This window comes from Chelonia mydas, chromosome 4 (genome assembly GCF_015237465.2).
Source record: "Chelonia mydas isolate rCheMyd1 chromosome 4, rCheMyd1.pri.v2, whole genome shotgun sequence".
Taxonomy (NCBI): Eukaryota; Metazoa; Chordata; order Testudines; family Cheloniidae; genus Chelonia; species Chelonia mydas.
Genome location: NC_057852.1, coordinates 18,376,467 through 18,401,612, shown reverse-complemented (window position 1 = coordinate 18,401,612; position 25,146 = coordinate 18,376,467). Strand labels below are relative to the sequence as shown.

The 25,146-nt window shown below is 41.4% G+C and overlaps 1 protein-coding gene and 1 long non-coding RNA gene across 4 annotated transcripts in view; one reads left to right on the top strand and one right to left on the bottom strand.

The window, feature by feature from the left end:
- Positions 1-283: 283 nt before the first annotated feature.
- LOC119566072 (vesicle-associated membrane protein 7-like) lies at positions 284-16,655 on the bottom strand. Of its 3 annotated transcripts, none has more exons than XR_006290463.1 (6): positions 16,465-16,646; positions 13,281-13,351; positions 11,276-11,377; positions 10,937-11,056; positions 2,010-2,168; positions 284-595 (listed from the first exon to the last, which is right to left on the bottom strand). XR_006290463.1 is itself a non-coding variant. In XM_043545627.1 (6 exons), exons 1-6 carry the CDS (start codon positions 16,625-16,627, stop codon positions 452-454), a joined length of 654 nt encoding a protein of 217 aa, XP_043401562.1. In that variant the 5' UTR covers positions 16,628-16,655; the 3' UTR covers positions 284-451. The 3 variants fall into 3 exon arrangements, 1 of the variants encoding a protein (XP_043401562.1); XM_043545627.1 differs by lacking the exon at positions 10,937-11,056 and adding an exon at positions 12,500-12,596 and having other exon boundaries at positions 16,547-16,655; XR_006290464.1 differs by lacking the exons at positions 11,276-11,377; positions 13,281-13,351 and having other exon boundaries at positions 16,465-16,640.
- The window catches only part of LOC119566071, a 67,819-nt gene continuing 54,616 nt past the window's right edge, over positions 11,944-25,146 (top strand). The window contains exon 1 of the long non-coding RNA XR_005225057.2: positions 11,944-14,752. This is a non-coding gene — a long non-coding RNA (uncharacterized LOC119566071). The remainder of the gene's footprint in view (positions 14,753-25,146) is intronic.

The following is a 25,146-nucleotide window of genomic DNA, read 5'->3' as shown; positions in this document are numbered from 1 at the left end:
CAACTCTACACTTTGGGTGCTAAACCATAAGTGGGGACAGGGGAAGAAAAATAGTTACTGCAATTCCTTTTTTAATATGCATGTTCCTTTAACACCAGAAAATATAGCTAGGGAAGAGTTATGACACTCACATTCAAAATTCTCAATTACTCATGTATGTATATGAGCTAATAGTTAAGCAATCCATTATTACAGCATGTGGTTTAAACATCACTTAACCTCTCTGCATCTGTTTCACTACATCAAGAGTGGAGAAAATGACACCACACACACTCCCTTTGGATGAAAATACCGTAGTTTACTTTATTACTTTAACGAATGCAAGCAACCAGGTGTTAATGGTTCAGTAGTTCTTGAACAATATACAAAATAACAAATATTTGTGCTCTAGAATAATTTTTAAATAAAATTTTATAAAATTTTCATGTTGGGCAAAAAAATATTCAAAAGTTTATGTTGGAATAACACCTGTAGCTAGGAGAATGATAAATGTTAAAATAATAATGAGAACAACTCCAATAATTATCATCATTTTGGCGTTTTTCCACCACATCTTCCTGGAAATCTTTGTGGTGTTTTTTTGGAAAGTATCAGCCTGAAAACAAAATGACAAATATGAAGTTCATGTTTCAGGAACTGGACTTATTGAGCATCATCACACAAGATTAAACCACATGTTAAATGTCTTCAAGAATGTAGAAGATGATTTATACTTATGATGCAAAGTAAATGTTATTTTATGACCGGTGGAGTTTCATCCCAAGAAGACTCTTGGGGGTGGTGAAAAAGAAGTAGGCCTTGTACAGCATCAATAAAAAGGATTAATTTAAAAATGACAGTTGTAGATGCTGATAGAAACAGGTTCCTGGTCTCGGGCCGTGACTGATAGTGCTGTTATGATGTGATGTTTATAAACTGTTAACAGCCAAGCAGGGGAACACTTGATAATCTACCTGAGGATTTTAGGGGTAGAGTTCTACAGAACTTCAGAAGCTCCTACTGCACACAGTTCAGTTAAGCTCTTATTATGTTGTTCTCTAATTTGCTCCTGGCTTCTAAATTTTTACCTCTTCCGATGTGGGCCTATTTAGACAGTATTTACATATTAGAGTTTTTAAAACCTCAACTATTTAGTTGTACATATTCAACCTGACTAGAAAGATGCAGTAGTTGTTTCACATAATAGCATGCTAATACTTTAGTGTAACCACTCTACTCCGATAGAGGTGTATCAGTGCAGTTGATATTTGTAACATGTTCTTTCCCCTCTATAGTTCTCCATTAGCAGTAGAGATCAATTTTTGGTCTAGCCCAGTTCCTGTACCGGACTCTATGCAGGTGGCCCTCTGTTGTGTGTGGCACAGGGGTCAACCTGCATTGATCCAGTTGCAGAATTGGGCCTATAGCTACTAAGGGCTAGAGGGATTTAGGCACCTAAGTGCAAAATTTAGATCCTTAACACCCCTGATCAGCTGCCGACTAACCTGGTAGGCACCTAAATTTCTGCCACTGGGCATCCACAAAGCTGCCTAAGCACTAGCATGATCCTCAAACTAGGCTTGCCCCACCTATCCACCTGCTGGGCCCAATCTACTAATGTGCTCAGAAGCCCCACCTCGCTCCTCAGCATTTCCTGTTTGTTAGTTTAGTTGGCTCCCTGCTCCGTCACCAGTGCTGTGCTGGCTTGTGTGAATCCCATTCAGACTTGCCTAATTCTCCCCATGCATGGTACAGGTAGCCTTTTCACCTAACATGGCTGTGGATTCGACTTGGTGGCAGTGTGCCTAAAAGGTATGGATATTAGGATGATACATGCATACATCTGAGATCAGAATCTAGGCCGAGGAACTATGAGTAGAATTTTCAAAAGCCTAAGCACTTGTGGAACACTTTTGAAAATGCCACACAATTATTCTAATACAAAGACTGCTAGGAAGCTGTAGAACAAATGCAGAGAAATAAAGGAGTTGGCTAAATACATAAGTTGAATGAGAAGTCATGTAATTTACCGCTATTTGGAGATCATCTGTTCTGTCAACAAGCTCACTCAGGTTTTCTTCTCTTTGCAAAACCTTATCAATATTTTGGGTCATAACATTTTTGACATCATCAACTTGAATTTGCAGCGTAGAAACTGTAATATCACCTGACTTCCTATTGTACTCCATCTGCACAGAAGAGAGTAAGGATTTTTGTTACAGATGCTACTTTACCAACTTTCAGTAATTAAAACAGCTGGAAACACAAAACACAATCTCCAGTTTTGGAGCCCTACTCTCTCAGAGCAGGCTGTTAGCCATATAACTCCAATTAACAGTACTTGTGAAGATTTACCCTCCAGTTTTGAAAAACTGAATTAGGGTGGAGCTTCCAAATCTAGTCAATTACACCCTCACCTGTCCCCTTATACAATTATCCAGGATTCCTGCCATGGAAAAAAGGATATTGTGCTCATGCCCGTTTTTGCTTTTTTATGATACATTCTGCCCCTCCCCCCACCACCCTTTCTTTTTTTGAGTTATTGGTGGGGAGGGGGTGGCAGCTCAACCAGGGAAAGATATCCTAAATGTTCAACTGGCAAGCCCCTTTGATTCAACGTACTGTATTAAGTTCACAATATACCTCCTCTAAATCTTCCAGCAAGACTAGAGATGTTTTTAAGAGTAAGAAACAAGCAGAACACCATTCCATGGCCCTTTCCTTTTTTAAATTAATAACAAAAAAAGCCTTCAGGCCCTTTTTATTTGTCAGAAGAAAAAAGGAGACAACCACAATGTTTAAATATCCTGTGCAGGTCACCTTCAAGAGGAGGGGCTGGTAATACTTTCAGAGAACTCTTCAGTCTTCTCTGCCCTGTAAGTTTTCTTACTAGTTTAAAAAAATGTCTAGTATATCTGAATCCTTCTGGATTGCAGAAACCCAGGGGTCAATGATTTAACAAAACACCCCACTCCATGAAGTCCACTAGGGATTCCTATTGCTATTGATTTTATGTGATATTCCCCCACCCTCAGAAAATGGGATAACATAGCCCTCAATCAGATATTGATGTACTGATGACTCCTATTCACACCAAGCTAGTTGAATAATAGCCCTTATTAAGAGAGCAACTAAATGATGAACTCCTTTTTAGATAAGGAGTACTTGTGGCACCTTAGAGACTAACCAATTTATTTGAGCATAAGTTTTCGTGAGCTACAGCTCACTTCATTGGATGCATACTGTGGAAAGCGTAGAAGATCTTTTTATACACACAAAGCATGAAAAAATACCTTCTCCCACCCCACTCTCCTGCTGGTAATAGCTTATCTAAAGTGACCACTCTCCTTACAATGTGTATGATAATCAAGGTGGGCCATTTCCAGCACAAATCCAGGGTTTAACAAGAACGTCGGGGGGGGGGGGAGGGGGTAGGAAAAAACAAGGGGAAATAGGTTACCTTGCATAATGACTTAGCCACTCCCAGTCTCTATTCAAGCCTAAGTTAATTGTATCCAATTTGCAAATGAATTCCAATTCAACAGTTTCTCGCTGGAGTCTGGATTTGAAGTTTTTTTGTTGTAATATCGCAACTTTCATGTCTGTAATCGCGTGACCAGAGAGATTGAAGTGTTCTCCGACTGGTTTATGAATGTTATAATTCTTGACATCTGATTTGTGTCCATTTATTCTTTTACGTACAGACTGTCCAGTCTGACCAATGTACATGGCAGAGGGGCATTGCTGGCACATGATGGCATATATCACATTGGTGGATGTGCAGGTGAACGAGCCTCTGATAGTGTGGCTGATGTTATTAGGCCCTGTGATGGTGTCCCCTGAATAGATATGCGGGCATAGTTGGCAACGGGCTTTGTTGCAAGGATTGGTTCCTGGGTTAGTGGTTCTGTTGTGTGGTATGTGGTTGCTGGTGAGTATTTGCTTCAGGTTGGGGAGCTGTCTGTAGGCAAGGACTGGCCTGTCTCCCAAGATTTGTGAGAGTGTTGGGTCATCCTTCAGGATAGGTTGTAGATCCTTAATAATGCGTTGGAGGGGTTTTAGTTGGGGGCTGAAGGTGACGGCTAGTGGCGTTCTGTTATTTTCTTTGTTAGGCCTGACCTGTAGTAGGTGACTTCTGGGAACTCTTCTGGCTCTATCAATCTGTTTCCTCACTTCCGCAGGTGGGTATTGTAGTTGTAAGAATGCTTGATAGAGATCTTGTAGGTGTTTGTCTCTGTCTGAGGGGTTGGAGCAAATACGGTTGTATCGCAGGGCTTGGCTGTAGACGATGGATCGTGTGGTGTGGTCAGGGTGAAAGCTGGAGGCATGTAGGTAGGAATGGCGGTCAGTAGGTTTCCGGTATAGGGTGGTGTTTATGTGACCATCGTTTATTAGCACTGTAGTGTCCAGGAAGTGGATCTCTTGTGTGGACTGGACCGGGCTGAGGTTGATGGTGGGATGGAAATTGTTGAAATCATGGTGGAATTCCTCAAGGGCTTCTTTTCCATGGGTCCAGATGATGAAGATGTCATCAATATAGCGCAAGTAGAGTAGGGGCATTAGGGGACGAGAGCTGAGGAAGCATTGTTCTAAGTCAGCCATAAAAATGTTGGCATACTGTGGGGCCATGCGGGTACCCATAGCAGTGCTGCTGATCTGAAGGTATACATTGTCCCCAAATGTAAAATAGTTATGGGTAAGGACAAAGTCACAAAGTTCAGCCACCAGGTTAGCCGTGACATTATCGGGGATAGTGTTCTTGACGGCTTGTAGTCCATCTTTGTGTGGAATGTTGGTGTAGAGGGCTTCTACATCCATAGTGGCCAGGATGGTTTTATCAGGAAGATCACCGATGGATTGTAGTTTCCTCAGGAAGTCAGTGGTGTCTCGAAGGTAGCTGGGAGTGCTGGTAATGTAGGGCCTGAGGAGGGAGTCTACATAGCCAGACAATCCTGCTGTCAGGATGCCAATGCCTGAGATGATGGGGCGCCCAGGATTTCCAGGTTTATGGATCTTGGGTAGTAGATAGAATATCCCAGGTCGGGGTTCCAGGGGTGTGTCTGTGCGGATTTGATCTTGTGCTTTTTCAGGGAGTTTCTTGAGCAAATGCTGTAGTTTCTTTTGGTAACTCTCAGTGGGATCAGAGGGTAATGGCTTGTAGAAAGTGGTGTTGGAGAGCTGCCGAGCAGCCTCTTGTTCATATTCCGACCTATTCATGATGACAACAGCACCTCCTTTGTCAGCCTTTTTGATTATGATGTCAGAGTTGTTTCTGAGGCTGTGGATGGCATTGTGTTCCGCACGGCTGAGGTTATGGGGCAAGTGATGCTGCTTTTCCACAATTTCAGCCCGTGCACATCGGCGGAAGCACTCTATGTAGAAGTCCAGTCTGCTGTTTCGACCTTCAGGAGGAGTCTACCTAGAATCCTTCTTTTTGTAGTGTTGGTAGGGAGGTCTCTGTGGATTGGTATGTTGTTCAGAGGTATGTTGGAAATATTCCTTGAGTAGGAGACGTCGAAAATACGATTCTAGGTCACCACAGAACTGTATCATGTTCGTGGGGGTGGAGGGGCAGAAGGAGAGGCCCCGAGATAGGACAGCTGCTTCTGCTGGGCTGAGAGTATAGTTGGATAGGTTAACAATATTGCTGGGTGGGTTGAGGGAACCATTGCTGTGGCCCCTTGTGGCATGTAGTAGTTTAGAAAGTTTAGTGTCCTTTTTCTTTTGTAGAGAAGCAAAGTGTGTGTTGTAAATGCCTTGTCTAGTTTTAGTAAAGTCCAGCCACAAGGAAGTTTGTGTGGAAGGTTGGTTTTTTATGAGAGTATCCATTTTTGAGAGCTCATTCTTAATCTTTCCCTGTTTGCTGTAGAGGATGTTGATCAGGTGATTTCGCAGTTTCTTTGAGAGCGTGTGGCACAAGCTGTCAGCATAGTCTGTGTGGTATGTAGATTGTAATGGATTTTTTACCTTCAGTCCTTTCGGTATGATGTCCATCTGTTTGCATTTGGAAAGGAAGATGATGTCTGTCATCTTCATCATCTGGACCCATGGAAAAGAAGCCCTTGAGGAATTCCACCATGATTTCAACAATTTCCATCCCACCATCAACCTCAGCCCGGTCCAGTCCACACAAGAGATCCACTTCCTGGACACTACAGTGCTAATAAACGATGGTCACATAAACACCACCCTATACCGGAAACCTACTGACCGCCATTCCTACCTACATGCCTCCAGCTTTCACCCTGACCACACCACACGATCCATCGTCTACAGCCAAGCCCTGCGATACAACCGTATTTGCTCCAACCCCTCAGACAGAGACAAACACCTACAAGATCTCTATCAAGCATTCTTACAACTACAGTACCCACCTGCGGAAGTGAGGAAACAGATTGATAGAGCCAGAAGAGTTCCCAGAAGTCACCTACTACAGGACAGGCCTAACAAAGAAAATAACAGAACGCCACTAGCCGTCACCTTCAGCCCCCAACTAAAACCCCTCCAACGCATTATTAAGGATCTACAACCTATCCTGAAGGATGACCCAACACTCTCACAAATCTTGGGAGACAGGCCAGTCCTTGCCTACAGACAGCTCCCCAACCTGAAGCAAATACTCACCAGCAACCACATACCACACAACAGAACCACTAACCCAGGAACCAATCCTTGCAACAAAGCCCGTTGCCAACTGTGCCCGCATATCTATTCAGGGGACACCATCACAGGGCCTAATAACATCAGCCACACTATCAGAGGCTCGTTCACCTGCACATCCACCAATGTGATATATGCCATCATGTGCCAGCAATGCCCCTCCGCCATGTACATTGGTCAGACTGGACAGTCTGTACGTAAAAGAATAAATGGACACAAATCAGATGTCAAGAATTATAACATTCATAAACCAGTCGGAGAACACTTCAATCTCTCTGGTCACGCGATTACAGACATGAAAGTTGCGATATTACAACAAAAAAACTTCAAATCCAGACTCCAGCGAGAAACTGTTGAATTGGAATTCATTTGCAAATTGGATACAATTAACTTAGGCTTGAATAGAGACTGGGAGTGGCTAAGTCATTATGCAAGGTAACCTATTTCCCCTTGTTTTTTCCTACCCCCTCCCCCCCCCGACGTTCTTGTTAAACGCTGGATTTGTGCTGGAAATGGCCCACCTTGATTATCATACACATTGTAAGGAGAGTGGTCACTTTAGATAAGTTATTACCAGCAGGAGAGTGGGGTGGGAGGACGTATTTTTTCATGCTTTGTGTGTATAAAAAGATCTTCTACACTTTCCACAGTATGCATCCGATGAAGTGAGCTGTAGCTCATGAAAGCTTATGCTCAAATAAATTGGTTAGTCTCTAAGGTGCCACAAGTACTCCTTTTCTTTTTGCGAATACAGACTAACACGGCTGTTACTCTGAAACCTGTCCTTTTTAGATAATGCACACATTGTCTTTACACAATAAAATATCTAGAAAACAAAGTAATTTCCATGTGACTGGAATACAGTAGTTCTAAAAGATCCGCACCCAGGGCTCCAAGCTTTATATAAATGACTACTTGCAGAATTTTAGCAGCTCCAAATGATGAACTGCTAAAGCACCTCACCAGCAGGGGGCATACCCCTACTTACTGGCCATTAATCCTTCCCAGTAACTGACTCAACCATTGGACATTATTTAAAAAAATATAAAGTAACGAAGAACCATCATAATCCCAACACTACAGGAAAGATCAGGGGAGGAGAAGGAATTATGTGCTACTTTCTGAGAACAACAATTGCAGCTGCATAATTTCCTTTTGATCAAAGGTAAACAAAAAATGAAACCTTCTGACAATTTCTGCACTCCATGTGACTATATTACCAGTTACATCTACTACTTGCACCAAAGGAATAAGACATCAATGTTTTCCAACGCTAAACCTTTAATATTTCCCTCTTCTCCAGAGAATAAGGAGGTTCAAATACATGTTTGGCAAAGCATTGCTTTTAGTTTTACTTTAGACACCTCCCCATATAAAAAGATGGGTCAACAAGCCCTTGTCCCTGAGGGAAGGCTTACCCAGAATTCCAGTACCAACCACACCCTGACCACAGGGCTTGGTTGTTTCTCCAGGTCTTGTTGAAAGAATAGGATTTTTTTCTCTCTCTGCAGTAAGGTAGGAGGATTTTGTGTGCCAGTTCATCTCCGTAAGAAAAGCTTGTAGTAGTGAACAGTGCTCCAAACAGTCTGCTAGAGAGCAATGTTCAGGCAGGGAGCCACCCTATCTTGTTGTTATAGGAGACATTTGAGAAGCCATATATTCTGATATTTAATGGATTTTAGTTTGATTCCTATATTAATTTAATTGTAATCACATGGAAGAAGTAAGCCATTAATATGACTGTACTACAAGATTTAGCTTTTTTCATCCAACAAGTTTTAGAATGGACCTCTTCAGAGAGTTCAGAGAGAGATCCTTCTGATTCAAAATATTCCATGCATAAAATGGTTGCTTTCTCTTTTGGGGTGATATTTGAATGATCATTATGAACAGCATGAAAGCTTTTGATTTCTACCGTTTGTCTTTTTGGCTCTGGCTTGATGGTTATTTTAAGCAGAATGGAAATTTAGGCCCAAAGCCTGCAAAACACTCTTTATGGGTAGATCCTTGTACTTGTGTGGAGCCAAAGGTTGCCAACCCTCCAGGATTGTCCTGGAGTCTCCAGGAATTACAGATTAATCTTTAATTAAAGATTGTAATGTGATGAACCTCCAGGAATACGTCCAACCAAAACTGGCAACCCTAGTGGAACCCCACTGATTTCCTAGGGAATTTGTGGAGGAACAGGAGTTTGATTGCATAGCGTTAATTGCAGGATTGGGACCTTGGGCATGTGCTTAACTTTACGCATGTGAGAAGTTGCATTTAAATCAACAGGGCTACTGATGCTTTTAAAGTTAGGCATGTGAATATCTGCAGGACTGTGACACTTTAACTTTGGCCACTAGAGGGCTCCCAGTGCTTTTTCGAGTAATGCAATAAACATACTGATAGTTGGCAATATAACCTGTTTCCTACTTCATACCAACCTATATTTGCATGCCTAAGTTCTCAGAATGTAAACCTATTCTGCATGCTTGCAGGCAATATTAGTTTTGAATAAAAAAATGTAAATCCTGTTGTTAATCAGCAGGGTTTTTGAATGATGAAAATAATGGGCTAGATTGTCCTGTCTGCTTCCTAGAATGGAGGGGACCAAGGTCCAGTGCACGTTGCATATGGAAGAGGGGATGGAAAGCACTTTCTCCTCTATCTGTGTGGCAATCACTCAATGGGCTTATGGGAAGGTTATGAGGCGGTAAGATACCATCTATAACATTGTATAAACTAATGCTGATCTCATCACTACCGTGTGCAGCGCCCCATCCCCGTTTATATATTACACTTACAGTGCAGTCTATCTGAGGATTTCAAAGTGCTTTTGGGGGTGGAGGCAGGTAGGAAGCCTTCCTGCCATGGAATCTAGGGGCCAAGGCTGAGAAGCAATACACATACCTTAAGGACCTCTGTAAAGAACACGGGGAATCCATAGGTTTGAAGGGCCCCCTAGTAATGGAATGCTAACGAGGAAACTCTGAGTGGGAATTCCAGAATTTCAAGTCCTCTGCTAGTTTTTACCTGCAGAGATGACAATCTGGCCCACAGTGCTGAAAATTTGATAAATTTGACACCAAATAAAATATGAGACTTTGTAATAACAGTATAAACTCCACACTGTATCTTCATGCATTCAGGTACTAAAAAAATATTTCCTCAAGTACATTTAGGAACTGTACAGTACTTGATAAACTCTCTATATTTAGAAAACTCTAACAAACTCAGTAAAAGATTTAAGGGTGGCAAATTTGCAACAGAAAAGCTTCAAAAACAGACTCCAACAAGAAACTGCTGAGCTTGAATTAATATGCGAACTAGATACCATTAACTTGGGTTTGAACAGAGACTGGGAGTGGCTGGGTCATTACACATATTGAATCTATTTCCTTAAGTTAAGTATCCTCACACGTTTTGTCAATTGTCTAAATGGCCCATCTTGATTATCACTACAAAAGTTTTTTTTCTCCTGCTGATAATAGCTCATCTTAACTAATTAGCCTCTCACAATTTGTATGGAAACTTCCAACTTCCTTGTGTGTGTGTGTGTGTGTATATATATATATATATATATATATATATATATACAATCTATCTTCTTACTATATGTTCCATTCTATGCATCCGATGAAGTGCGCTGTAGCCCACGAAAGCTTATGCTCTAATAAATTACTATTACCAGCAGGAGAGTGGGGTGGGAGGAGCTATTGTTTATGGTGTCTGTATGTATAGTGGTAATTTCCACAGTATGCATCCGATGAAGTGAGCTGTAGCTCACGAAAGCTCATGCTCAAATAAATTGGTTAGTCTCTAAGGTGCCACAAGTCTTCCTTTCTTTTTGCGAATACAGACTAACACGGCTGTTACTCTGAAACCTGTCTAATAAATTTGTTAGTCTCTAAGGTGCCACAAGTACTCCTGTTCTTTTTGCAGATACAGACTGACACAGCTGCTACTCTGAAACCTAACAAATTAATAGGAGTTTCTTTATGGGCAGGGGGAAGAGTGCAATTTCCAAAATGCTACCTGAACAATACAGTAGGAGGGAATCTATTTCTAAGCATGCTGGGTACAATTAATCTCCCTTGAAAGTAATAACAGATTCTCAGTTGCGGTGACTGATTCTTTCACTAAGGTGTTACTGATCAAACCCCCCTCTTGACTGCAGTGCAATGCTGATTTAAAAACCTTCTAATAGTTTCTTGTCCCAATAATTTAAACTTTTTACTACATTGATCATAGGGTAATTCTGTTTTACTCAAAACACACCTAAAAGATCAAAGATTACATTTTAAATACTTACCATGCACACATCTCTCCCTCTCTCTCTCTTCCTCTGCTCTTTGTAAGATGTGTGTGTGTGATCAGATGACGCAGTGGAAAAGGACTGTTTAAAGTTCTAGTTAAATATTAACTAGATTTTCTAGACAAGAAATATATATATAAAAACACAATAACTTACTGTTCTGGAAAAGAAAGACAATAATTCTTTTATTGAGAGCAGATCCCTAAATAAATGTTTGTGAATTTCTTTTTTCCCTTGCATGTGCTCTGCCAAGGTAGACTACACAAGGTCCTTTCTCTAACATTGTGTAGCAGCCATAGACGTAAACTTGATTTTATAGTTTTGAGAATTACCTACCATATATTTCCCCAGCACCTGTTGAAAATCTGCATTGAATTCAAAAGGATGAGCAAACGTCACTTGCGATATCAAGGGGCTACCAATGAAAGCCTTGCAAATCTGGAGAAATTAATGAAGGAAGTTTCTTGACATAGCTAAAATAAAATGTCACATTAACTTCTTAAATTCAGGCTAAAATCTGTTAGATGCCCTAAAAATGTAAATAGCCAGCATGACCCCTATATGCAAACTTGCATAGCTAAAGAACATTAGGCTGCACGAATGCATGGATGTGTATAGCCACAATATTTCTGCAGAAGCTTAAAGACATCAGTGTGTAGAAAATATCTAATATTTTGTATCTACTATACAACTGTCACTTATGTGGATGCATTGCTACAGCGAACCCATTTGCTGCACTTAAAAACACAAAGCTGAAGATAAGGGAAGAGTAGCCATGTCATGCCATGGTGACGGGCAAGGCGTAGAAACCTAAACAGAACACAATAACATAGGTATGAGAAGGAGCAGGAAAGCATACTGAAATTTGTCCTTATCCTTCATAGCCGAAGATAGCAAGGCAGGGTGGAGAGGAGAGAGAAAAAAGAACTGACGGTCATAGAGGAAAGCAGTAATTGTAGGAGAAGAGACCAAACAAGCTTTACTTTTTTGAAAAGAACATTATTTTAATTCTAGGCCTGCCAGTGCATGCTGGCAAGCTGAAAACAGTGAAATTTTAATAAGGCAAAATGCAACATACGGTACATTGGACCTACTGAATACATGCTAGGGTGCCTTTCAGTGTTACAAATGCACTGGTACATTTCTTGTGCTGCCATAGTGCCATAAGGGCTAAATCTCCCTTTATACCTAGCACACCAGCATTGCCCATTCCCCTTTTTAATTAGAAGGTACGGACACACATTTACTATGATGATGGTATCACGAGAGGAAAAAAGAGACTCTTTTAAACCTAAAGCTGGTACTGTAGGGCACCTAATAGTATTTCTATAACACAAGCAAGGCCTTTGAAGCGCAGGGGCAGGGATGTTAAACAAATGCATTACATGAAGCAATACTTCTATTTTATAAAGCTGAAGAAGACTGACAAGCATTGATCTTACAGAGCATGTAATAACCACTGTAGACCAAAGGGCAAGAGTAGAACATTGCAAAACATTAGTAAGTCAATGGATTTGATTAAACTTGCATCAACATATTCTGAAAAGAAATTTTTCTTACCTCTTTAAGAAAGGCAAATGGTCCTGTGCTGTCTATGGTGTTGTTTGTAGCACATAGGTACGTAATCCCATTAACAAGCAGGGCATGGTACACAAAGCTTAGAAAAGATATATTAATAGAATGAGTATTATTATTTAAACTTCTAACTTGTGTCATATACTAATGAGCCAAAATCAGTGAAAGAAAAGGAATGTAATTAAGCATTTACAATCAGCATCGCTGAACTGAACAATAAAACAATATGCTCTTCCAAAGCAAAACCATAAAGACTTGAATAAACTCTACAATATTACAAAAGTGCTTCTGGATGACTTGGTATTTTACATACAGTAGAAACTCCTTTATATCCCACTTGAGATGGAGTTTTAATAATTACATATCAAAGAAAACCAAATTTTAAGTGGATTTGTGTAAATTTAGTGCAGAGGAAAGTGAAGAGCTAACAGTTACGGCTAGAGGCAGTATAGTATGACATAGGTGTTGAACAAGTTCACACAGTGCATCTCCCTGTAGATTACAAAAATTTTCATTTCACGTCTAGCTCCCTCTTGAGCAGAGACTGCTAATCACATCAAGTGTATGTGTCTTTGTAATGACTCCATTAGGGTAATTATAAAATGAGTGGCATGAAATAAGACCAGTATCTTTTTTTTTTTTTAAACTTATGTTGGAAGATTACACTTGAACCTCTATTATCTAAAATCCTCACTCTGCAGCAGTCAGTTCTACAGCAAAGAATTTGACCTGTTTTTAAAAACCCAAGTTGCAACCAAGGCTTTACCTTCCAATGTGAGCTGTGGTTTTTTTCAAGCCTTTGTGAAGAACTAAATTTACCACTGATGAAGCAGCATCCTAAAATTAAACTACTGAGAATTAGTCTTTTGTTCACGAGAAATGAATGTAATGTTTATAAATATCAGCAATATTTAGCAGCAGGTTGAAACAGCACATTTCTGAATGAGGGTTTATACTTAAAAGGTATTATAGCTGAATGAAGTTTAATTAAGCATGTTTATTGCTTCGAAACAAAGAGCTGTTTCAATAAAAGAACAAAAAAGTGGAGTACTCCCTAAACTTTGTTTCTGCAGCGAATAAGCTTGATGCCTTTGTGACTACTATGGAGGTTGTACATATCACAAAACTACCCCAAAATGTATAGTATAAACTGGATGGATATCGCTATAGCTCCATATCTATATCGTCACAAAGGCATCAAGCTTATACATAGCAGAAACCTCTCTAAAATTGATATATGTATATGTATATATTTGCTGAATATTGTTATCAGAACTGCTGAATGAAACAACTGGACTCCAATAACAATGATTGGGTTCTAAAGCATCATGTTTTAGGATGTGGGAGGAATCAGCTTGATATTCTAAAATCAAGATTTCATATGATCTGGCATTTCTAGCACAGGGGCTATAGTGGAAAAAAGAGACAACTGGGTATCCCAAACTGACAGCACAATTAGCAGTGTGATTCCTATTTACTTAGTCTTTGTAAATGAAATATACAAGGTAACTGAAGTTTGCAGCAGAAAGTTTTTTTTTTGTTTTTTTGTTTCTTTAAGATCCACTGCTTTTTACAGTGCCATAAACTGTAACTGGTTCGGTCATAAAGATTATAAACTGAAAAACCATAGCTGCATGGTGATCGCAAATAAAACAGCACTTCTAGGAAACACTGCAACAATATTTTTCTTTCAAATTGTTCTGCTCCTGATTAATGGCTTATATGAGTAATGTTAGCTCTGTTTTTTGTTCACCATTTAAATAACATTTATGGGCCAGATTAAAAAAAAAAAAGGTACAACACTCAAAGTGTGCCAGTGGGAGCTGCTGGGTGCTGTTTTTTTTTGTTTTTTGTTTTTAAATCTGGCCCTAATTGTGCTTGCTGAGCATTTGTAAATCTCAACCCAGGGCTTAGTTAACTGCCTGATGCAACGTTGCTATTTGAATAAAGCAACACTTGCTTGTACCCTCTGTCAAACATTAAACTCTGATACAAGTAATATTTTTTTCATTTCAAGTTTTCTGACATTCCCTTCTGCTTCTGGATCTGGTGCAATGGGCACTTTACATAATACCAGTCTGATGACATGAACTATTTGCAAGGAGGGAAGCCAGACAAATATTTTCACGTTGCAGAGCAAACACCAAGTCCTAGACATGGCACGATTCTGCAAGGTGCTGGCAAAGCCTGTTGCATTGATCCTGTAGTCAGTAAAGAGCGATCATGGCCAGGAACCAGGTAAAAATATGAAGTGGTGAGGGAAATGCCTTCCCTGGGACTGGGACATCCCTGAGTGCTCTGTAGTCTAAGAAGAGAGCATTTCATTTGAAAAAAGAAAAGGAGTACTTGTGGCACCTTAGAGACTAACCAGTTTATTTGAGCATGAGCTTTCGTGAGCTACAGCTCACTTCATCGGATGCATAGCATATCGTGGAAACTGCAGATTCCACGATATGCTATGCATCCGATGAAGTGAGCTGTAGCTCACGAAAGCTCATGCTCAAATAAACTTGTTAGTCTCTAAGGTGCCACAAGTACTCCTTTTCTTTTTACGAATACAGACTAACACGGCTGTTACTCTGAAACCTGTCATTTCATTTGAGTTTGTTTGTGAGAGATTGGTGTGTGTCCATGTGTGAGTGAGAGACTTGTGTGTGTGTATGAGAGATTTGTGGGTGAGATTTGTGTTTGGGTTAGAGATCTTCTCTGTGCATGTGAATTTCTGTGTGTGTGTGTGTGTGTGAGAGAGAGAGAGAGTTTGTCTGTTATGTGTATGAGAGAGATTTGTGTGTGAGTGAGATTTCTGGGGGGTGCTTCTCCCTTTGTGTGTGAGGTGGGTCTGTGTGAGGGATTTCTGTGTATGTATGTGTGAGAGAGATTTGTGTGAGGTGGGTCTGCGTGAGGGATTTCTCTGTGTATGTACGTGTGAGAGAGATTTGTGTGCATGTGTGTGAGGTGGGTCTGTGTGAGAGATTTCTGTGTATGTACGTGTGAGAGAGATTTATGTGAGGTAGGTCTGCGTGAGGGATTTCTCTGTGTATGTACGTGTGAGAGAGATTTGTATGCGTGTGAGGTGGGTCTGTGTGAGGGATTTCTGTGTATGTACGTGTGAGAGAGATTTATGTGAGGTGGGTCTGCGTGAGGGATTTCTCTGTGTATGTACGTGTGAGAGAGATTTGTATGCGTGTGAGGTGGGTCTGTGTGAGGGATTTCTGTGTATGTACGTGTGAGAGAGATTTGTGTGAGGTGGGTCTGCGTGAGGGATTTCTCTGTGTATGTACGTGTGAGAGAGATTTGTGTGCGTGTGTGAGGTGGGTCTATGTGAGGGATTTCTCTGTTATGTACGTGTGAGAGAGATTTGTGTGCGTGTGTGAGGTGGGTCTGTGTGAGGGATTTCTGTGTATGTACGTGTGAGAGAGATTTGTGTGAGGTGGGTCTGCGTGAGGGATTTCTCTGTGTATGTACGTGTGAGAGAGATTTGTGTGCGTGTGTGAGGTGGGTCTATGTGAGGGATTTCTCTGTGTATGTACATGTGAGAGAGATTTGTGTGCGTGTGTGAGGTGAGTCTGTGTGAGGGATTTCTGTGTATGTACGTGTGAGAGAGATTTGTGTGAGGTGGGTCTGCGTGAGGGATTTCTCTGTGTATGTACATGTGAGAGAGACTGTGTGCGTGTGTGAGGTGGGTCTATGTGAAGGATTTCTCTGTGTATGTACATGTGAGAGAGACTGTGCGCGTGTGTGAGGTGGGTCTGTGTGAGGGATTTCTCTGTGTATGTACGTGTGAGAGAGATTTGTGTGCGTGTGTGAGGTGGATCTGTGTGAGGGATTTCTCCGTGTATGTACGTGTGAGAGAGATTGTGTGTGAGGGGTGATTGCCCCCCATTACAAATACCCCGGGGCCCAGCTGATCGCTCGCTGTCCTCCGCATTGACAGGGATTTGGTCCCTTACAGAAGCCAAGCCACAGAGCAGGCCCCGGGTCAGCGCGGTCCCCAAAGCGGCTGGCGCGCTGTTCCCGCGGGGCGGTCTGTACCCGGAAGCAGCCCCCCCGCAGGCTGAGCTCGGCGAGCAGGGTGCGCCCGTTGGCAATGCAGCTGTAGCTGAGGCTCGTCATAGTGCCGGGCCCGCCCCGCTCTCGCTCCGCGCGCCCGGTCTGGCCGTTTAGAACGTGGGGGGAGGGCGGGAATAGAATGTCCCTGACCTGCCGGAGAGGGGATGTGGGGGGGGAGAGGAGGGAAGGGATGTGGGGGGAGGGTTGTGGGTGAGGGGGCAGGAGGGAAGGGATGTGGGGGGGGGAGGGTTGTGGGGAGCAGAAGGGGAGTGATGTGCAGGGAGTGGTAGTGGGGAGGAGGGAAGGGATGTGCAGGGAGGGATGTGGGGGGGGGGCAGGAGGGAAGGGATGTGCAGGGAGGGATGTGGTGGGGGGGCAGGAGGGAAGGGATGTGGGGGGAGGGTTGTGGGGAGCAGAAGGGGAGGGATGTTCAGGGAGGGATAGGGGGGAAGGAGGGAAGGGATGTGCGGGGGAGCAGTGTTTTACCCAGGAATTGAAATTAGGGGGGGTGTTGGAATATTCGGGGGGAGCGGGTGAGGGCTGATGAGGGCTGAGACTGTGAGGGCAAAGGTGGGCTGTATGGCACCATAGTAAAAACTGAAAAATGTTTCACGACCATTTTATTAGATTTAACTCCTGTTTTAAAACCGTCACAAAAATTAAAGTTGGCTACTCAAGCCTACTTTGAAGCACTACATCTACATCAGTCTTGGTTTCTTGTTGTAATTTTGCACTCTTTGGTGTCTTCTTGTGTGTCCTTTACTTCCAGTCCTTCATGATATGCTCATGACCAGGCAGAAAGCGACTTCTTTCAGAACACAAAATTCTATTAAATGAGGAAAAAATATGCTCAGTTGTAGCTATTGCGACTGGGATTAGCAAGAGATGAATTCCTACGTTCATCCCAGGAAACATAGCACAAAGATTGAGTCGAACCACTAGTAATGATAAAGAAGTTGAAGTTAAATCTTCATTCATTCATTGTATGGTATTCCATTGTGTGTTCAAAATTCTCTAGTCTGTCCTGATCAAATGGGAGCCCCATTGCTGGTAGTGCCTCACTCCACTCAACTGTAGGTGTTTTATGAGACAGGCATCTGTAAAAGCTACACGGAGGTTGAATAGAATCAGAAATCTCTATTGTAGATTTGTAAGAATCAAGTCTTTGTACTTTTTCAGCTGGCTTAACAAACACTTCTTATCCTCTTCACTTATGGAGTCAATATAAGTATGTTCATTAGTCAGCTTCTGGACTGAAGTCTTTGCTTCTTCCAGTACATTTTCAATGGATATCTCTGATTCATCCAAGGATAGCTTCTATTTCTGGACAAAGATCTACTACTGTTGTAGCAGATGCCTGGATTACATCGTTTAATGACCTAAGTGGTTCAGCAGTAGACTTACAAGAGAGAGAATGACGATAGTCTTCTCTGAACTTAGTAACAAAAGTAGTCCACCAGCCTCACTACTTAGATCTGTCCTATCTTGGTGGATACTTTCTAAAGCCAGTAATAACAGTTGCAGTAATTTTAAGACAACTGCCAAAAATCACTCATGAGAAAGCCAGCAGGTTTTCCCAGGTTGGACTCATTTGAACTTCAGTCCCAGTGTATCTTCTATTTGTTTCCAAAATGTTCAGTCCTTTTGGACACTTGCTGAAAAAAGAGTATAAAAAAGCCATTAAATTTGTGGCTTTTTAATGTCTTTTGAAGATTCTGCAGCTTGTACTACTGCTAGCTGGAGTAGATGGCCTCAACAGTGTGTATAGGAAAGATTAGGGTTACACTTTTCTCTTGTACTCCACTATGTCTTCCAGAGAAGTTTGTAGCATCAAATGCACAAGCAGCCATCTGTTTGGGGTTCAATTTACAAGCATTTAACTCTTCTAAGATGTCACAGATGCAGCTGATGTGTCTTCTATAACCTGAATATCTAGAATGCATCTACTGGCCTACCATGGACATCAAGATAACATACGTAACGACTTAATACTTGATGCCTATTTGCATTGGTGTATTTGTCAGCCATGTATGCACATATTTTGAATATAGTGAGAGAATTCTTCACTTTTTCAACTCCTGAGTCTTTCACTGTTGCGCCATATGTTTCAAAAGAGTCAGCTGAGTTTTTTCAGAAAGATAGTGAGCATTTGCCAGTCTTGTTCGGAACCAGTGTCCAACTTCAGGATTAACAAGTGACAATGCACTTAACATAGGACTCTAGTTTGTAGTGTGTGGTATCTCTTGCTTAAATAGAAAGTATGATGCAATAGCCATGTTGGCTCACATAAACTGAGTTGTGTCTCCAGCATTCTTAACAGCCTCATTAAGTTCTTCTAAAATTGGCTTTGACAGTGACTGACTTATAAGGCTTTCTGCATGTTGACGCAGTCCAGAGGCATGGTGTTTTGCAGCCTTGTCATGTAGGTTGTCAGTATCGGCTTAGTTGATCAGTCTGGCAAACCCAGCTCCTCCACTTTTTACTATATAAATCCATGTCATGCCCACATCTTAAATACTGCGTGTAGTTATGGTCACCCCATCTCAAAAAAATCTGTTGGAATTGAAAAAGGTACAGAGAAGGGCAACAAAAATGATTAGAGGTATGGAACAGATTCCATATGTGGAGAGAAGACTGGGCCTTTTCAGCTTGGAAAAGAGACGACTAAGAGTGGATATAATAGAGTCTTATAAAATCTTGATTGGTGAGGAGAAAATGAATAAAGAAGTGTTATTTACCCCTTCACTTAACACAAGAACCAGGGGTCACCTAATGAAATTAATAGGCAGTAAGTTTAAAACTAACAAAAGGAAGTATTTCTTCACACAACGCACAGTCACCCGTGGAACTTTTTGCCAGGGATGTTGTGAAGGCCAAAATTATAACAGGGTTCAAAAAAGAACTAGATAAGTTCATGGAGGATAGGCCCATCAATGGCTATTAGCCAGGATGGGCAGGGATGTAACATCATGATCTGAATGTCCCTAGCCTATGTTCGCCAGAAGCTGGGAGTGAACGACAGGGGATGGATCAATCGATGATTCCTTGTTCTGTTCATTCCCTCTGAAGCACCTGGAACAGTCACTGTCAGAAGACAGGATACAGGGATAGATGGACCATTGATCTGACCCCATATAGCCATTCTTACATAAAAAATAATTATAATAATAAAAAAGTTTAGTACAGAAACTCCCCAAGATAATGACCTCTTGAGATAGCGATGATGTGAGATAATGATCTTGTCAAATAATGCATTTTTAAAATCTTGGCCTACTTGGAAACATATATTTATATACATTTCCCAGTCACAAATATAGCTTCTGGAGAAAGGTCACTAAAACATAGTCCAATTAGGGTGACCAGAAAGCAAGTGTGAAAAATCGGGACGGGGGTGGGGGGTAATAGGAGCTTATATAAGAAAAAGACCCAAAAATCAGGACTGTCCCTATAAACTCAGGACATCTGGTCACCCTAAGTCCAATGCTCTGGCCGCTGTTTGTCATGCCACCGTTCACTCCATTGCTCTGCCCCAATAGCCCTGCACTGTCACCTGCTGCCACCTGCCACTGTGACCTCTGTGAGTCGGTCTCTCGCGGTTCTACCCGACTCTCAGTGATTTCAGCTCTTCGGGGTGGGGGAAATCGCGGTGCTAGTGCAGACTGGGCCATCTCTTCCACAGAAACACTGTCCCACAGCAGGTCTAAGCACTTAGACCTGATTATCAGAGATTTCAGCTCTAGTGGTCACTTAACAAACCAAAAGACACTCTATGAAGCCTAATCAGCTCTGTCTTTAAACAGTGGAGAGGGGCAGGTCAAATAGTACGTGTGACTCAGGCAGAGCATCAAGCAAAACACCTGTCCCCACCCTCTCTTTTGATGCCCTCAATCAGCACAGGCTAAGGACAGTTCTGCTGCTCTTTACTCATACAATTAAAAACAACATTTCATTACCCCCCACATTCAAGTGATTTGTAACCTAACCCCAGCCAAAATCTATCACTTGGGCAACACAGCTCTGTTTGCTGGATACCTAGGTAGATGAGGTGTGAATGTAAATACAATCTGGTCCTGAAGCCTTTCCCCCCAGTCCCCAGCTCATCACTAGCTGTCAGGGAGAGCTCCTTTAGACTTTGCTTACAAATCATAATTTGAAATTATTAGGTTGGCCAACATCACTGAAATTAATGCACTGACAGACCAAAAAAAACAAAAGCTGTATAAGGAAGCTAGTCTGTGTTCATACTTTTCAAATCTATTATACTTTTTCAGATACATGTATTTTATCATATACTTTATATGCTTTTAAAGTGTATATTAATGTTTCAATTTCAATTCAAATTTCCAAACAATCACTAAAGTGGCAACACTGCATGAGACTAGTTCACAAAACTGGGGGGGAGGGGTGTTGGGAGAATTCAGGGGTGGTGTAGGGAAATCGCTGGTGGGGAGGGATGTGGATGGGTGGGGCAGGAGGGGAGGGATGTGCGGGGACGGATTTGGGTGGGAGGAGGGGAGGGATGTGCAGGGAATCCTGGGGAGCAAGAGGGGAGGGATGTGTGGGAGGGGCTGGGTTGGTAGGTGGATATTAAGTAGGGAGAGGGAGGGGCATGTAGGGAGGCGATGGGGAGGGAGTGTTTGGTGAGCTCCTGCTGCCTGCTGTCTCTTTCCAGGCTGCCCCGCACTCCCTCCAGGCCTTGGGCTCAGGGAGGTCACTCTGTGTCATTGCTCTTGGCTCCCACCTTTATTCTCTCAGCAGGCTCCTCCGTTGCCCACGCAGGGCTCTGACCTGCCTCACAGCTGCATGGATGTTGTAACCCTGGCAATGCAGCGGAGACGGTCAGCCGTTGCCCCCACCCTCAGAATTTGTCATTTCTCCCTCTCCCGTGGGCGCTTTCTAGCCTGTGATGTTTGAGGCACGTCCGTTGGGCCCTTGCCAAACCCAGCTAGTCAGATAGAAACAGAATAAAGAAAAGGAGTACTTGTGGCACCTTAGAGACTAACAGTCTCTAAGGTGCCACAAGTACTCCTTTTCTTTTTGCGGATACAGACTAACATGGCTGCTACTCAGAAACAGAATAGGTACCTAACTGATGGCTGGCTCTAGCTCAGCTCCTCACATGTGCACACACAGGCTATGGCTACGTCTATCTTAGAATTTTTACCTTGGGTTAATTGATTGTACTGTAACTCCAGGTGGTTACAGTCTAAACACTCCCTGAAAATCTGTTCAGGCTGTGGTAGTTTTAACCCATTTAACTGGTCCAGGTAAACCATAGGGGGGAGCCTAAGGGTTATCTGAACCAGCTAACGTAGGTTAAAATTATGATCACCTTGTCTTCACTAGGAGTTTAATGTGTTAGTTAACGTGTTAAAATGTCTCTTTCCTAGTGAAGACAAGACCATTGTGGAGTCATTTACACCGATGTAAAGTGAGTGTAGCATTTCACATTTTTACACTCACTTTGCTCAGCTGTAAATAGTTCCATAAGAAGAAAAGAAGTGGAGAATCGGACGTTGAAAACGATGAGACCACTCCAGAGGCCCTCCAACATCCTGGTGCCCATCCCACTATGCATTATGCTGGTGTTGCAACAAATTCATTGGGCTAGCCACCATAAACAATAATGATAGTAGTCTAGTCCATCAAAGCAATTAGATATATGGAAAGCTACTGGGAGGAAGACTTAAGGAAGCTACTGGAAGATGAAGGGCTTATGGGGATGCTTGGTGCTACCATTCCCTCATCATTCTGGTCACAGATGGATTAAGCAGATATGGGTAGTGCATATGTACAAGAAGATGAACTTCAGCTCTGTTGGTATGGGGCTTTGTTGTGAAAGAGCAGCTTCCTACATTCACCTTTTCTGTATGATTGTTAGAAGAGCTCCTAAAAGGAGACATAATCTAATACCATTCACTTGAGATGAACAGACATATTAAGATGCATAATACCATCAGAATAGATCAGAAAGGGTTTATTAGCTGGAATAATTTGATCATTTCACCATCCAAACATGGACAGTCACTGGGCAGTCATGTACTGTGTCATTTTTCAGATCTGTCAACTAAAGTAGAGGTTCAAATACAGAATATAGTACTCATGAACATGTGTGATTTATGATACAACCTGGAGGACTTTTTGATCATAAACCAATTAGTGGATTAAATGAAACACAACTTTAGTACGTTTAGAAACAAAACTTGACACATATATTGCTTTAATGACATATAAAGAGAATTGTGACTAATTCATAACAATCCCAGCACTCGGAGTTTGAAAGAAAAGAAGCACTTCTAAGAATGAAAACTCACAGAGGTTTTTAGAGTATAGTACAGGTTTTTAAAGCTTCATATTTCTGGGATGAGAAAAATAGATGCAGTTACTTTAATTGTTTGACAGCATGTGTGAGCAAATGTACAAATAAAAATGTGTGCAAAAATCAAAGAGGGAGTGAGTATCTTGTGGCTTATGGCATGTTACACAAAATGCTGTTTTTTGATAATGGTACAATGCCTACGCTGTGCTTTACTATAAACTGGGAGTGTCATGGTGATTTAATAGCCAAAAAAAACAGTGCTTAACTGACAAGCACTTAACTGACACACAGGCCACAAAATACTGCAGTCCCTATATCATAATGATACACTGCTTAAATTAGGTACCATATATTACTGGGCTATAAAATTCAATGTTTGGAAGAATGTTTACTATCGGGTACCAAACAATATTGGGGTGTTTGATTGCTGTGGTGGCAGTCTGCCAAGTCTCCTACAGCGTAACATATACAATATTGTGATGTCTCTAACACGGCATTACTCTAGGAAGCCTTCCCATGGTGTATTAATCCATATTTCGGTTAGCATATTTGCTAAATATGATCGGGGATAATCCCTTGTAAAATAATCTTTAGAAGTGAGTAAACAGCAGTGTGTTACACCATCTCGTTCGTCACTCTCCTCTGAGTTTAGTGCTATGGTCTCTGGACTTTTAGCACAAATATATTCTTTAGCTGTTTCCTGTTAGGAAGGAATATGATCAATGTGCTTTCAGGTGAGAAAAGTACGAAGGAAACTTTTTGGTCTTTTGCTTTGAGCCTAGAATGATGGACCAAGAATTAGCAAAAAAAGATTTAAATCTGGCCCTACACACAGGATTGGCTATTAACAGAACACTGAGCACCTGTTTCTGAAGCAGAGCTGGGCCTTAGCTTCAGTTTGTGTCTTGATCTGAATGTTCCCAAATGTCCAGGCATATTTGGATCTTGAGTTTCAGATTGGGTCTGTCTCTGCTGTAAAGTGAAGAACTGAAAACCTCCTTTGCAGCTGGATGCATATTTGTAGAAGGATAAAAGTTTAGCAGCCTCCATGGCCTACAGAGCTCCTCCCCAGTTTTCATCATAAGCACTTTGCTTCAGAAGATTATAACCAGATTTTAAGTTCTTTAGTTCAGTGACCATATGATGTTACAGCACCAAGCATCCTTTCAGTACTCAATAAAGAACTACTTACAAAGGGTAGGCCTCAAACAAAATTTGGAATATCCTTGCTTTAGATGGCTAATGTCTTCACCTTAATGAAAAGAACACACACGTAAGTGTTGCTGTTATTTTTTCTTGTTTTCCATTGTTTTGTAACAGTCATAAAAATGCAAATACAATTTTTTCCAATAAATGATTTTGCCCTTTTCCATTTTGCAAAAACTGATTTATTTTTCTCCTCCGCACTTTGAATGGAACTGAAATTAACTTGTTTTTTTGTTTAGCAATATGTTTTTTATGTAGGGGCCTTAACATGCCAGAATATCTTCGCATATCATCCCATAAATGGGAGTAATGTTAGCTCAAATCCTCCTGCTAATGGGCGTTTGTCAGGACAGAGCTGGGCAATTTTTCTTCAGCAAACAGAAATGTTGCTGAAAAATGCATTTTTCGGGTCCTTGAAACTATTCACGAATTTGGGTCAAATTTAACAAATAGTTCTGGCTGAAAAAAATCCCTTCCCCAACGCCCCCCAAAAATTAAAAATATTTTGCTTCGATCAATAAAACAGCATTTCATTTTCGAATTTGCTCCCCCCTGCAATATAAAAGGGTAACAAACACCCAAAAACACTAAAAAAAATTTTTTTTGAGGTGACTGAAAAAAAAAATTGAGTTGACCCCAAATGGTTCTGTTATTCAAAATGATTTTTTTAATTGGATGAAATGATTTTTAAAAATTAGTTTAATTTCAAATTGAACTGAATTTTTTTTAGTATATCACTCAGGGAGTCTAACTCTTTTCTTTATTTTATAGCTGCTGCCACAATGCCAGCAGAGGGTGCAGACAGCTTTGCTTTTGCAAACCCCACAAAAATAGAAGCTGTTTATTCTTTTAATTTCTGGGGTGATAGAATTTTTGCACATCAAAAGTTTGTTCTAGAACGACACTCAAAAAAACAAAACTTACGTGGAGGCTGATTATAGTAATTACATACTGACACTTGCTCCCAGTACAGAAGTTATGCAGGAGGATATAAGAACTGGGGGTTCCTTTTAAAATCATGTTTCTCTGTGAATTTGTAAAGCAGTGAACATCATGT

Excerpts from the sequence above, each read along its gene's own strand:
- LOC119566072 (XM_043545627.1), bottom strand. The coding sequence starts at position 16,627 with ATGACGAGCCTCAGCTACAGCTGCATTGCCAACGGGCGCACCCTGCTC. Across the intron at positions 11,378-12,499 it reads CATTTGCCTTTCTTAAAGAG|ATTTGCAAGGCTTTCATTGG; the intron begins GTAAGAAAAATT and ends TAATTTCTCCAG. Across the intron at positions 2,169-11,275 it reads AGGTGCTGGGGAAATATATG|ATGGAGTACAATAGGAAGTC; the intron begins GTAGGTAATTCT and ends TCTTCTGTGCAG.